The following is a 15,112-nucleotide window of genomic DNA, read 5'->3' as shown; positions in this document are numbered from 1 at the left end:
TCAACCCTAAGTAACTTGTTATCAGTTTACTAATGTTGGGTTATGGGAAGGGGGGAAGTACAGATGTAGGTGCGCAGTTGCTGGGATACAGACATTGATCCGCGGTGTGGTGCATACATTTCCGTGACGAGCTCTGGTACAGATTCCAAATTATGAAATAATTTAATTATGGTAGATCTTAAGACGACATATTAAGAAAAAGAACATAAAACTCATTTATTACCTATTGGGGCACGATACCAGGCGGTGATCCAGCCTGGACGTTTATTCTGACCTGCTTACTGACCGAACCGTGTTTGTTAGTAGCCGTGCACTTATAACCACCAGAATCAGCCACAACAGCAGTGGATATGACATATTCTACACCGACCAACTTTCCATCCAGGTCAAATATATTGGTAATTGCGAGTCGGTCCATGGAAGGAAGAGAACCTGCGAATTAAAGAAGTAAAGTTGATAAAGAATCATGAAAAACATTGTAATTACCCTTGACTGATTCAAGAAACATAACGTGAGTTTTAAAAGAAACTGGGAGTCTTAGATTGAGTCAAATAGAAAAATTTGAATTTTTGAGTATCATAGTGGAGTTGAGGACATTCAAACAGCATGAAAAGTTTCAAAGAGTTGAAGTTTTGAACGGAAACAGCTTTACGGTGCTGCTTGTAGGGAACTGGTATTTTGCTTTCTATATTATTAAAAACTTTATACTGTAATCTAAGCAACAGAGGATGCATAAATAGGTAAGTGGAGGGATTAACGTTCGTCAATCCCTAAGGGAGCCATACCGCCGATCCTCATGGCTCGAAGAGAGAAATCTGGATATCTGCAGTCTTAAGAAACTAAACGTATCTCAACGGACTAACCAAGTCAAGGGCATAGCCAGCTTTTTATCTTGTTTTAGGGTTGTGCCTTGAGAAAGTTCATTTTTGTTTCAAAACTTTGCAATGGTCATATACTAAATTTTAAGAGGGCGGAAAAAAATGTAGGCTCAGGCCTTCATAAATATAGGCTGGCTACACCCCCGTAAGTTAGTCAGTTAGTCAGAGAGAAGCAGTGCTTATTTAGTTTTATATTTGTTATATATATTACCTCCAACTTTTTCCCATGAAACTGTTGGGGTTGGGTCTCCTGCTATGTAGCACGCAAGCGAAATGGCTTCATTCTCATAAGTTGCATAATCCTGTGATGGAATGATGTCTGTAATACGAACAGGAGCTGACAAAGGGGAAACAAACATAAATGATTCCTCAGATTAGAGCATTGTCATATATTCTTAGTTCATAGATTAGAAAAGGATGAGATGCAAAGCCGGATCGGAGAAGGGTTTATAACTAGTCGACAATGCTCGACTATGCTTTAAACTTCTCGCTACGTCACTCTTAACCTATTGCATCAGACATGTACACGAAACTTATCTTGTTTACCTCCTCGTGTTTTTGAAGACACGTGTGTACCAAAGAAGTTATTTTCACTCTAGTTAGGAACTATTTCGGCCGACTTTTAAAGGATCCAAGCTTAGTCAAGGAAATACTCACACAGGCAGTCTTCCAGTGACGTACTTCCGGTGCTAGCCGTATGTGTTCCAACTGGGCATGCGTGACATTGAGTTCTCTGTTCATTGTCCTGATAAGTGTCCATAGGACATTCAACGCATGGTTCAACGCCATGAATAGTAGAGTAGTAACCAGGGTTACAGACAGCTGAAAAGTCAGACGTAAAAAAAATGATCAACTGAGAGCCACTGACCATAAATGTTAAGAATCCGCCGACAGTTGCAAAATTTTGTAACTAATCTTGTTTTTCCTAAAGGACCCTTATGATAAACCTTTTTAAAGAATTATATCAAAAAGTTCTATCGCGCTTTGCTTTCTCCGAAAAATTGAAGAGTTCAAAATGTGCTTAGATGGCCGTTACCCCCCCCCCCCCGCCCGCCCCGTAAAATAATGAAAAATCATGCAACTTCGTACGCAACAATGCGATGCATTCCCGCTTTCAAATTTTGTTTTTGATGATGTGAAGCTCATGTCAATTTGTGACGTTTACGTCTGTGTAGTGACCCGTTCAAATAATCTACTTTGTGTCTTTTTAGCAAAGGTAAAATAAAGGTCCGCAAATTATCTTCGGTCAGTGGCTCTTAATTAATGTCTTAAACCTTTGGTGAAAAGAAAACATTGTTGCTCTAGTACTTGGTCAGGAAAGAATTCATATTTTCCCCACTCCCTTCCCTCTCCTTTTTTGAACGTCGCCCACCCCCTTGGGTACAAAATGTCTTTTTCTCCTCAGCCCTCTGCTGCTGTAAAAATCAAAGATGGCGGCTATAATTTTTCCCACGAGAATACCGAGCAGTCACTCGCTAAAAATACGCTTGCTCTGCATGCTAGTTACTCATTCAACCATATATGAAAATACATAAAACTACCTTTGCAGTCTCCAACTGATTTAGCTCTCTTTGCGACACTGAATGTGTTCTTCGGGCATGGAAGACAGCCCATGTTTCCTTCCTCGTCCTGATAGAAGCCAGGGGTACATTCTTTACATGATTTGGTTTTGGTGTCAGCGTACGTTCCCGATGGACAGTTTACTAAGAATAGCAGCGCAGACAACAATGTGTCGGTATTTCAACTCACAATCAAATGCATTTAAACTCGAAAATTGAATTAAGTTATTTCCGAGACTCTGCATTGTAACTATCACCGTCGCTCCTTTATAATCATTTTAATTTGTGCATCATCACGAGTATTAATTTCTCGGCGCATTTTATTGATAGTTTTTAGAAGCTACGGGTGTCTCGGAACTCAGGTACTAATTCTTGAAGAGACATTGACGATGAAATTATTTACCATTTCATTTAAACTTCTGTGGAATTAATAATTATTTTTTGAGAGCTTCCAATTGTGCAAGAGGACTGACTAAAAGGCTACTGAGAGGTTACTGCACACAGGATAGTGTTCTTCATCGCTCTCAGAAGTTAACATGGCAAATAGTTAAGCCGCTTCCAGTTAAAAAAAAAAGAACGTATAGGGAAGCTTCTATCTTTTAGGACGCAATTTCAGCGGGCATTACTATAGTTGAAAAGCTTATTCATGAACCAGTGGAATTAAATACAGGCACAACCATAAATGAAAGATGAAACCTCCCATAATCTTTGATGGAAAATTATTCCTATTTTTGAAAGATATGCTGGTATCATGGCCCCACACACTTGGAGCTGCGGATGTTTTTAATCACTCCAATTTCCTCTGGTGCTTTTTTTTAGCGAAAGAATACGAAATGATGAGTACCGACGTTTGTTCTCAATCTTGGTAATTTTACTCACAGCAGATGCTTGTAGCACCAAAATCCTGTTTGAAACTCCCATCAGGGCATGGTGATCCTTTCACGAACGTTTGATAACCTGGAAAAGAAAAGAAAAATTCGATTTAGTTATCATGTAATTGGCCAGTTTGCATAAGGTTCATTTATTTCGACAAAAATGGCGAGAGGTAGCTATCGTATTATCGTATTATCGTTATCGTATCGCATTTATTTGACGACTTTTCTTGGTGTCTTGGTCCTCAACAAGCTTTTGAAAGGACAACGAATCAGAACACTTTCGAGATTACTGATTACTCATAGTATTGAGACAATAATTTTCTATTGATAGTATATAGCTTAACATCCATCTCTTTATTGAAAAGTTGCAAGCTTCTTATTCGGCCATAAAGTTGCAGATTATTACGGTTCCAATCCGTATAGTATTAAAAATTGGTGTTAAACAACTTTCTTTTCCGCTGGGATTTATGACTCGTGCACTTCTCGCTTGGGTCACATATTCGAGCGGAAAAAGTTCAGTCCATTTCGGACAGGACGGACGTTGAACTCGGTTAGTAAGAGGCATATCCTCTAAACATATATATCTGTGTCTTGAGAAGATACAGTTAGTTCCCATGTTCGAACATGCTCCTTCAAAATCTTATCCCAGTCCCTCCTTGCCTAGTATATTATACATCTTTCGTTACAGAATATTTTACTTACGCACGCAATCTGTGGACTCAGTCAGTACAGACTTTCTGTCATTCTGTGAAACCCATTTGTTGCCCATGCACCGATAAAAAGGGATAATCATTTGTCCAGGGGGAAGTCCGGGTGGAAGTGGATTAAAGAAGTATCCAGGATTACACCGCAGTTGCAGGAAAAAGCCAAGCTTCGCAGCCATGCCGTTCTTTGGATGAGCAATTGTAACGCACGTTGAACCTGGGAAGCCATGATTAGTTGTGAACACAATATTTCATATCATTTCAAGAATAATTCGGAACTACTCCAGAAGTTCAAATAGCCTAGAACTGGCTGTAATAGAGATTGTGCATGAAGAAACTCGATTGCCACTTATTTGTCTATCGATCGAAAACCACGGTCGAAAGGAAAGTGGGAAACAGCTATTTATCTCAGCGCAGACGGTACACAGAAAAAGCAGATTACGCGAGTAAGAAAGTAACGGGTGAGTGCTGAGCCTACGAATATGATGCAATCAGAATCTGAAATTTTGGATGCATAAAAGCATGCCAGTACTACATACCTTCCAGAGTTATGTTAAAGGTGCAATAGGCAACGTTTCCTGCGGCGTCTAAGGCCGTATACCGTATGGTTATAGACGTGAAAGTTTGCATCTCGAATCCAGGCTGACGATTGGATAACTCACTAACTACTTTTACATTGTCACTAAAGATTGGTGGTGTCCAGGTGACATGCTTTTGTAGAGAGTTGGTACGATCGGAAAAGGACGCCGGGCAATTTTGGACGGAGGGTGGCGTCACGTCTGAAAAAAATATTTATATAGGCTCATCTTACTTTTCAAAAAAGCACAAAAATTGCATTAAAAACCATAAATTTTAGATGCAGAGAGTTGTGAATCGACTGTTATTGGTCGTTCTCTTCAGAGGGTACCTTTCAGATTGATCTAATGTTTTAGTTTAAAAGAGGTTAAAACTCACCATTCACTGTCACGTGGAAGCTACAACTCTTCTGTGTTCCACTTTCACTGGTTCCTATCCACGTAACGCGATGTCTGCCAACAGGAAATGGATAGTTTTCATCGTAGTTGCTGGGCGACACTTTCACGTTCTTCATGTTGGTTCGAGGAAGCTGCCACTTAAACCCAAGAACCACAGTGGACTTGTCTGGATCAAGTTCTTCTACTCTGTCGATTGGACAAGCGATCCATGGATCCTTGTAAACTTTTAAAAGGAGAAAGCCGGAGAGAAAAGATAAAATTTAAAAAGTCCTCATTATCTTTACCAGCGGAGTCCGTTGTCTTATATTCTCTTCTGTTTCTTACCCCACGTAAATAATCAAAAGTGTAGAACAGAATATAAAGTTAGATGAAGTGCTCTTCGGTTATTAGGAAAAAAATCATCATGTTCTCAAAGACGCCATGCACCTCACAGCAAATAAATAATAACTGGTTCATCCATAGCTGACAAATGTTTTTATAATTCTTTTATGCGGCAGGCGAAAATCTACGTAACCGAAAAGGTGAGTGCGTTAAGGACTGGTTTTAATCTATATCAAGTGAGATTAAAAAGCGGACGTTTTATTATGGCTGACATCATGAATACGGACAACCTGGAAGGAGGTACACCCTTATCAAAGGGATAACTATTTCGGTTTCTTTTTTTTAATCTTATCTTCAGACTTAAACCAAAAGTTCCTAAATTACGGTTCAATGCATTTTGGTGAATTAAACTTCACTTTTCCTTCAAGTTCGCGGGAATATGGCAGTCCTAATGGTATTCCTCGTTCCCACATTAACATACCTCTCACGCATGATAATGGCGCAATCTCACTCCATGAAGTATCAGCTTGACATGTTGAAAACCTGGGCCCGCTCAGTTCATAACCATCATCACAATAGAATACACAACGTGTTCCGTACTCAACGCCTGTTCTGGAACATGAAGCTGGAATCACTCCGCCATTGTCTGGTACAGTCAACTTGGGACACATGACCGCTACGAAGTGTATGAATATGATTGGATGATCAAATGAATGAAGGCTACTATTGAGAATTTTTAAACCAAATCAAAGCTATCTTTAATCGTGATTGCTTTCACGGTCAGAGCTCAGGGTCGACGAATGTAAAGACTAAAAAGAACAGTTAGCCAAAGGCAAAAATCTTTAATGTCTATCGAATGAGTAACACCTACGTTTACAGTAGGGAACAGTTCCTTGCCACATTCCATCAAGTTGGCAAACCAAGGATTGGCTCCCGCCCGCGAGATTGTGGCCAGCTACACAGCCGTATGTGCACACAGTGTTGCGCCTGATATTTGAACGATCATCTGTACAGGTTGTTGGGGAGATGGTGCCACGGAAAGGAGCTTCCAGCGCTGGGCAGTAAATTTCTGCGAAACAAATTATCGGATCAATAAGATCTAAAACATGTTTTATTTACATAAATTTGAATGAGCTGACAAAAATTTGACAATTAGACAAGAGAAGATTTTCAGTTGTTTCTATGTCTGTTGTTGTCAGACAGTGCCTGGTCGAATCAAAACAGTCCAGAAGGAAGTAAGAACAATGGATGAAATGGTGAAAGAGATGACAGGCGGCCAACAATTTTTACGTTTTTTCCATGAGACGGTTAGGTAAATGTCATAGAAGCTATTTACTTCAGGGCACATATTGATATTTTTACTTCGCTTGATATTATTGAAACTGACGCTGAAAAAAATATATGATAGAAATTATAGATTTTCAGTTTTTGCCTCATGACCAAGTCAATGTCGAGCCTACACCTCAAATAAAATCTAGCGTCTCAACCTTTTCCTTTTGAGTCACTGACACTGCAGATTACATCATAAATAAAGGTTTACCTTCACATCCTTTGTCATCGTCCATCAGTCGATAACCAGCCGGGCAAGTACAGTAATATCCTCCTTCATAATTACTGCATTTATATTCACAGCCACCCTTCTCAGGCAAACTACATTCATCGACATCTGCATACACACAAAGAAAAGAAAAATTATTATGTGATTTGAAATATGACAATATTTTCTATAAATCTGCTTTTAATATTTACAAATATCTCGCACTGACCGGATTCAAGGTCCGTTTAGTAAATCCGTGAACGATCCTGTTTTCGTCACGATTTATGGATCGCACTTTCGCGCATTTCTATTCAAAAACCGACTACAGCGCGTATTCATTAAGAGATACAGTCCTCATATAAAATCCTACGCACCCTCGCATCCATATTTGTCATCCTTTAGTTTAAATCCCTTTCTACATTCACAGTTAAAGCTTCCTTCATTGTTGGCACAAATGTGTTCACATCCCGCGTTGTTCAGGTTGCATTCGTTGAAGTCTGTATGAAATGAGAAAGAAAAAAAGCTTGTAATCAGTAAATTAAGCTTGCAAGATATACAATATAATTCTCAGTCATGTACAGTTTATTCCAGTGGTACTCTTCGCGTTCTAAGGTTAATAAGTTGGGATTGTGTATAGCATGAGACTTTGGAACCTCAAAAAGCCTCTTTTGCTCAATCTCCACTACAAATTGAAAAGGTAACTTCCGCAGTCTCGACTGAAGGAGAATATCTGGGGAGAAGTTTATGTGACCCATCCCTCTGGATGTCCAAGTGAGTATACCACATATCGGAGAATATTTTATTGAACAATGAAGTAGACCTCATTAAATTTTCCTTGCTTGATATTTTGGTCTGCACTAATTGAATTAAATCCCATTATCTTTATCAAAAGTACCAAAAATTTAAGTTCATTTTCGTAGAAGTTTGTTGTATACTGATTATTTCTTACCTTCGCAAATGAGTTCACTGTTCTCTTTAAGCTGGAAACCAATCTTACAGGCACAATGATAGCTTCCCGGAGTGTTGATGCATACGCCATTGATGACATCGCAACCGCCATTGTTAGCCTGGCATTCATTTTTATCTAAAGACATTATATGGAAGAGTAAGTGATGGAAAGACACTGAATTTTCCCGGAGTCATCATGGCGAAGTTACAGATTCAAAGGTTAAAAGTCGAAATTCTCGAGTGAAAGTTATTTATGGAAAGAGAAACACATCCAGAGCCTTTTTTCCTCAACGAGAGGAAATAGGCACATCGAAAAAAATTAAATAAAAAATTTATATCTTACCCATGCAAGTTTTTCCATCATAAGCCAGAGTGTAGCCAGGCCAACAACTACACTTGACTTTCAGGTTACACAGGTTGTAACAAACCTGTGAGCAGCCGCCATTGTCCAGTTGACAAAGATCCGCTAGTGCACCTTTAAAAGCATAAAAAAGTGTTAAAGGTCAAAGTTAAATGTGTTTGGAAATAAATTTGGTTGGCTTTTTCTAGCGAAAACATCTCCTATGGAAATTCCACTTACCATCAAATTTCCTGTCGGCGTAGAAGTGGCTAAATGAGCTTATGATCACGACCAAAGGTGTTTCACTATCTTAAATGCACTCACCCACTCTGGAGTATACAGTAACCTCGCACATGGTTAGAATTCCTTCTCCAAACATCTGTACTGACACGTATCGTCCCGGGATTGGTGGATCGCACTGCACCCTGAGAGCTTCTCCCTGGCCCACAGTCCTCACGCGGTCATGACATGTAGGATTCTGTAAGTTATCTTTATTGACTCCGACTCTGACGTCAAAGTTCTTAAGACGCTCGAAGTGGTTATAACGATTTACTATCATTACGTCTGGTTGAGAAAAAGAATCAAAGTAAATGTAAGTGTGAAGTAGTTATGACAGTATTGATTCGCGGGACAAAAAGATTTATATCGCTAGGGAAAAATAGAATAGACCGACCAAGAGAAAACGATTGACAGCTGGGATTGTGATAACAATAATTAGGCCATTTTGGCGCTGCGTAAAAGTTCCTTCAATGAAAGGAAGACCATAGTATGATAGTTTGGCGAGATAGAGAATACTTAAGAGGCAATGGTGAACAAAGATGGCATAAGGATGCCCAGCATGGAGAAACGTAGAACGGTTTTCAATTGACGAACTTGAGAATTTTAAGGAAGCTTAATCGTGGTTCACAAGCCTTTAAAAAGTTCTTTAGATCGTTCGGAGTAAGGCCACCATATTCTGTTACGATACTAGCGATAAATTTAGTATTGTTATTAACAACTCAGAGTGTATTTCGGCTATATTGGGAAAACTTGATTATTATTGAAATAGAAGGGAAGGTTCGTACGGGTAAAAGTTAAATTATACTTAGAGTTAATTGTACCAGTGTGGTCTTGTACGAGTATGCTTATCCAGATGTTGAGACTAACGGAACATTTTACCCCTATCTCAAACGGTGTCTTTTCAAAGAACAATGCTTTTGAAAAATTTAACGATTAAACATGCTAATGCCAACCACTGACCAAGTCCCGTCGAGCAAGGGGCCAAAGTTACTTTGCGTTTTTCATTTGTGACCTTATTATTTATAGGTATCTTACCTGTCACTATGTATTCTCGTCCAAGGTCAACTCTCCACCACGGATTCTGTTCTTTGTTGGTGTGAGTACACGACTTGTCATTATATTGACTAGAATAATTTTCATCGACAGCTCGGCTACTGAATCCATTGTAGGCAGTACTCGATTGTTCTGTTTTCTTTTTGAAAGCAAGATCTAGATGTAAGAGAGAAAAATATAGCGAGCGTCTTTCAGCTCTTCTAAAGTTATTTGTTCATTGATCATAAATTTCTTTTGCACACCCCCTTGCTGTCAGACTAGAGACATACATTAATAGAGCCTCGTACAATCATTTTACGGACCCCATTCTCCTATTTTTGACATTATTTGGGAAGATGTCCAGCCTGTGTTCTTCAAATTTGAGGACACCATTATTGTGTATAGTCAATGCTAGAGTAGAGTGTAGTGTTTTGACTTTTCAAATGTTCCCATGGGAACTTCATAAAGGGTAGAAAATATATCTTTATGGATCTGGACACAGTAGGTGATAAGTACATTAGCTTCTCTTAGAAAAAAGTGATCATGTCAATTTTCTTTTTATGACATTAAGGACTTTTTTATACAAAATCTGTACCTATGCAGTCGTTGCTGTCTTTTGCTCCTCGGCCATGTTTGCAAATAAGATCACGGTATCATTGGTTACTACTCACTTTTAGAGAACTTGCTACACACACTGACAATTGGTTCGTCCACGACCTCAAACCGCTGATCCAGTCTAGCTTGATCAAAATAGGTGCATTTGTCGAGGCGAACGAATGGGTCAGCTGTTAATTAGAAAGAAAGTTGATTTGAGGATAAAAGAACCTTAATGGATAACAAAACCAAAATGGTAGGCTCAATTTGCGAAGTAACTACCTTTCCTTCGTAGAGGACAGTGGACTATCATAGAGTTATCTCGTTTGATAAGAAAACGTCACATGCTTAATTATTTCGCTTCGTTTTGTACATCGACGCAGAGAACTAAAAAGGGGCTCTAAGTAAATTTTAGCTACCAAAAAAACTGAAATAGTAGAGATTCAATGGCTGAAAACAAGGATTACTTACTTGGAATAAAACTGAACAGGAGATGTTCCTTGGTGAACGAGCTGTCGCTGTTTTCACATTTGCTATTAAGCACTAGTTCTTCGTTGTTGGGTGGCATCATTGCCTGGAAACATTGATTCAAATAAGAAATTAATAAACAGAGACAGAGTCACTTAAGGAGGGAAAGTACAGGCAACAAACAATCATTATTGTAACTTTGTCATCCTCCGATTTATTTAGGAGCCGAGCAGAAAATCAAGTTACTCCATCTAGATTACTCGTTGTTTGGTTGGTAGGCTGGAGATTATGGCCTTCGCTGGTGTAGGAGCATGCGCAGTTGAAGTCCTCAATGGTCGCAAGCCATAAGTTGCATCACTAATTGCTGCGTGTTGGAGAAAAACCGGTACCGTTCAATGAAAAGCTCTCCTGTGAGCTGCAGTGTGCACTTACATTCATGTACTACTTTTTGGTGGTTTTCTTTTTGAGAGCAATTGTGAAAAGAAAGTTATTCACAAGTCACCGACATTCGTTTCAGAGATGAATATACCGCAGCTGAGTACTACCGTGACTGCCACTTGGCACTGAAATGGTTTATTTAAAGAACATAAAAAAACCATGATTCATATTCAGTCATGCATTCAAAAAATTTGCCAAGACTCGTGGTAGTTATGACGACGGCGAAAACGATGAGGACGACCATTTTAAAATGCACCCACTTAAGTCTTAAACGGAAAAAATGCGATATACTTACTCCTGATTTTGGATTGACACACTTTTTGCTTCCAACATGTTGTAAGGATCCTCCAGCAGTGAAACTAAACTGATGTCCTTCACAAGATGAGTACAAACCAAGAACAACACCATCTTGAACTGCTCCCATTGGTTTTACACACTTGCCACTCTTGGTGTGTTTCAGATTACCGTTTTGTAGAACAAACTCTAATCTGATTGAAAAGAATGCCAGGTCAGATTAGTGAGTGATTGTTTCCTTTTTCCATGAAGCTCCTGCTTAAATTGAATAAGAGGGGAACCACTCTTACTTTCCTAATATGATAACATATGTCTATATGTCATCATCATCACTGCTATTTTTGCATTGTCTGATTATATTTTTCGATCATTCTCTTACTTAGTTGCTCCTCACATTGTAATAATAAGCAAGTAAGTGACGTTAGTTAGAAAAAGGGTGATTGTTTTAATCAAAAAGTTGTTGTCACATGTATGCAAATCCAACTATATTTTACCTGCTTTCACTGCACCCGCCATAAATAAGTAGCTTAGTTCCCTCTCCGACATTATCTCCACCGCCTTGCGGGTGAATGCACTTCAAGGAGCCGAGGTGAACTAATGAACCTGGGCCATCCAAGCTTGTGGAACCTGTGAACAAAAATACTCAGCCAGAGCCTCACCCGAAAATTTTACTGCAAAACACAACTTCTTGGGGTTTTGAGGTGTAACTGGTAAAAAGGCAATGTGGTTGAAGACAAAATAAACGAAACCTACCGGACGGCACCATGATTTTAAAAAAGAGAAAGCGGCATGTCGTGTACATTGTTTTACTTTTTACTCTTTCAGGCCCAATGTATCCGAGAAAAATCACAAGGATGTTCTCGAAAGCAAAGCGATCCGAAACATTTCTCGCTGTATTTCACATAGATAACTAACCCACGGTCCAACACTGATTTGCCCTTCTTCTCTTGATGGACCTGACAGTCAGGTCACACTGGAAATTCTGATCGTCTTGTCTCGGATCACATTTCCTTTGAACAAGCTTTGATCCCTTAGTTGCTCCATTGGTGTCAATGCATAGCCTTGAATATGAGTTCTGTTCATAAATCAAACAAGCATCGTCACAATTATATCTAACAGGTAGAAAAGCCGGGAAGGGGAGGGTGAGGAGGTGTACCTCCTTAGCCTAAATATCACGTGAAATGACTCAGATCTTCGTGAGCCACGCTATTCCACCGAGGTCTCTTCCACTGATAATTGCAGCTTGTAGCAAAATTAACCATCAGTTATATAGTAACTCATTTTGGCTTTCTTCTGTGGTTTTGCTTCCACTACGTGCGATCAGCAAATTAACAGCGTGAAGATCGCAAAGACTTACCATTATCTGCCCTTTGAGGGTGTAAGCCCAGTTCTGCCGTTCATTCGTTGAGTTGCAGCCAGTTACTTTAATATGAGAACCATCTTCCTTGGAGTCCACGAATAGACAGGGGCCGCGTATATAATCTGTCGCCGATTGCTGATTCTCTATTAAGAATATTTCTGAAGTACAAAAAAAGATAACTTCATGTTTCCAGCTTATGTTTTTCTCATCTAAGACCTACATAATGTTGCTAAGAGAATGATTGCCGTTTTATCTAAGAATTTTTTGTTAATTTGTTAAAAAAAGAAAGTTCTTGAGCTCGAAATGAATTATTTTTTACAGCACCTGGCATAAAATAGAATTAATAGAAGCGAACTTGAAAAAATGTTTTGCTAGAAATTCAGACTAGCTTTATCATAGCAATGACTCTTTCAATCGCACATCACGTTTACAATCAAGTACAACTGAGACATTTATTATCCAGAGGATGCTTTTTCAAAGTTCCAGGGAGACTTCTCCAATACAAAAAATGAAAGAAAGAAAATGAAGAAACGATTATACTTAATCAGAGTTGGATTTTTTATAATTTTTTACCCTCATTACCTGACATCTCAAAGTCGGCAAATGGATTTGGATTGTCATAGTAATTTTTCTCCGTATCTGTTGGATTCTTGGGATTCATCTTGTCTTTGTACCAGTCAGTAGCCTTATCGGCCCCACCCCTTAGACTTCCTACAGGATCTTTCAGGTTGAAACCAATAGCTAGATAAAGGCGTTTTCCAAATATGGTCAGATCGACTGCTGCGTTGAATATGAAATTACTGTGTCCACCACCTGCGTAAGCAGCAAGTCCAAACTCGAATAAGATGCTGCATAAAAAATGAAAAGGAAATATGGGTTATTGAAGGCCACGTAGATGCCACGTTTACAATTTACTTGTAATCTAATGAGTTTGTTAACGAACAAATTTACTGTTACTGTAATAAATAAATTTACAGTATCATATTGGGATTAGCAGTACAAATTAACTTAAGGACTAACTGATGATATAATATGTTGGCAGCTAACATCTGCTATGCTCAGAATCCATTTCATTTACCTGTGCACTCTAAACAGCTTAGTCAGGATAAAGTTGATAGCTTTACTGACCCAGTTACAAGCCATCTCAGTCAACTTCAAGAAGCCAACAGCGATGTCTAGTACGTTGCAGAGACCCTTTCCGATAAATTCGACGGCCTTACAAGAGCCATAGCAGAGGGAAGAAACCGCTAAGGAAAAAAAGACGTAGAGAAGTGATAACTTTGGTAAGTAAGTAGTTAGTAACTAAGCAATTTATTTATACACGTGAAAACCTAAGAGTTAACAAAAACTCGTTCGAACGTGTACGTGTGGGAAAAAAAGTTACAAAAATATAAGTGAAAAACTTTAACTACTTAAGATGTAATACCTATTATATTAAAAATACGTCATGATATAAAGATGAATTATTTAAAAAGAGCTAAATTTGACATGAACATTTAGAAAAGTCACAAACCATGATAGCAAAGAATAAAATAGATGAGAGAAAAAATTAAAGTGATGAAATAACCTTATAAGGTATGTACGACAAAAACAGTGTAAAGATTCTAAGTTGAACTTATGAAGAACACTTTAAGATTATCTTAGTTTTTAATGTATAACGGTAGCTTATTCCACAGCTTGCAAACTATAAATGAAAAATAATTATACATCCACTCAGTGTTAAAATGAGGCTGTACCAAGTTTACAGAACTATAGTGTAGAAAATTGACAACTTATTCTGAGTTAACCCTACGAGTGTTATTCTAGACCGTTGCCGCTGTAACTTTTCGCGTTTTTCTTTCATTTAATAACATTTGGACAGTTATCATAAAATGTGGGTGTAAACTACTTGGGATGTCATCATGAAACGCCCAGCGTCACGTATAACACCAAAAACAGAACAACTTGAACGTTTCCCAACAACGTCTCATTTTGAAGTACAGTTTTTAGCATCCAGTCGATCGGTCTGTTAATCCGGAAAAATCATTAAAGCTGACCTTTTGACGTTGGCACAAAAACGAGATAATAACAACAACAACATGTGTCTTGTCAACCAGTTTTTTAGTATAATCATAATTTCCCACTTTGCATCACCTTTTTGCGAAAACACGTATTGATGTTATGAAAAGAAATTAGTTTAGAAATGAGACAAGAGAATTTGGTGTTGTGTCCAGACAAAGTCTTCAAATTAATATACTCATCTGTTCTTATAACCTGTTTGTGAGATTACATTTAAAATGGTAAGAAGAAAGGACACATTTATTCCTTTTAAGAGTTGAAGGGTTAAAAGGAACCTTACAATATTTCAACTGACCTTTGCACCCTCCCCCTACAAGGCCTTCGCAGATAATTTTGCTAATAAATCGACGTTTCCGTATGTGAAGGGCAAAATTCTCATTTTGCATATCTTGTATTTCTCTCCTCCTTTTCCAGCCCTTGAAAAACTTCTTGATGGCCTTTCCAACCTGTAAC

General features: G+C 38.5%; 1 protein-coding gene across 1 annotated transcript in view; it reads right to left on the bottom strand.

Annotated features, from left to right (window-relative positions):
• LOC131796573 (uncharacterized) overlaps positions 1-15,112 on the bottom strand; it is a 28,502-nt gene that overhangs the window by 850 nt on the left and 12,540 nt on the right. The window contains exons 21-45 of the mRNA XM_059114173.2: positions 14,955-15,105; positions 13,680-13,848; positions 13,184-13,449; positions 12,599-12,759; positions 12,157-12,316; positions 11,736-11,868; positions 11,243-11,435; positions 10,513-10,615; positions 10,119-10,232; positions 9,451-9,624; positions 8,461-8,700; positions 8,140-8,271; positions 7,798-7,932; positions 7,223-7,345; positions 6,852-6,977; positions 6,183-6,380; positions 5,793-5,987; positions 4,971-5,213; positions 4,556-4,795; positions 4,015-4,233; positions 3,317-3,394; positions 2,420-2,581; positions 1,536-1,700; positions 1,090-1,215; positions 224-432 (exon numbers count right to left, since the gene is read on the bottom strand). Coding sequence (XP_058970156.2) covers positions 224-432; positions 1,090-1,215; positions 1,536-1,700; positions 2,420-2,581; positions 3,317-3,394; positions 4,015-4,233; positions 4,556-4,795; positions 4,971-5,213; positions 5,793-5,987; positions 6,183-6,380; positions 6,852-6,977; positions 7,223-7,345; positions 7,798-7,932; positions 8,140-8,271; positions 8,461-8,700; positions 9,451-9,624; positions 10,119-10,232; positions 10,513-10,615; positions 11,243-11,435; positions 11,736-11,868; positions 12,157-12,316; positions 12,599-12,759; positions 13,184-13,449; positions 13,680-13,848; positions 14,955-15,105 — 4,215 coding nt within the window. The remainder of the gene's footprint in view (positions 1-223; positions 433-1,089; positions 1,216-1,535; positions 1,701-2,419; positions 2,582-3,316; positions 3,395-4,014; positions 4,234-4,555; positions 4,796-4,970; positions 5,214-5,792; positions 5,988-6,182; positions 6,381-6,851; positions 6,978-7,222; positions 7,346-7,797; positions 7,933-8,139; positions 8,272-8,460; positions 8,701-9,450; positions 9,625-10,118; positions 10,233-10,512; positions 10,616-11,242; positions 11,436-11,735; positions 11,869-12,156; positions 12,317-12,598; positions 12,760-13,183; positions 13,450-13,679; positions 13,849-14,954; positions 15,106-15,112) is intronic.

Source organism: Pocillopora verrucosa, chromosome 3 (genome assembly GCF_036669915.1).
Source record: "Pocillopora verrucosa isolate sample1 chromosome 3, ASM3666991v2, whole genome shotgun sequence".
Lineage (NCBI taxonomy): Eukaryota > Metazoa > Cnidaria > Anthozoa > Scleractinia > Pocilloporidae > Pocillopora > Pocillopora verrucosa.
The sequence above is the reverse complement of the archived record's forward strand: the minus strand, read 5'-3'. Positions and strand labels throughout refer to the sequence as shown.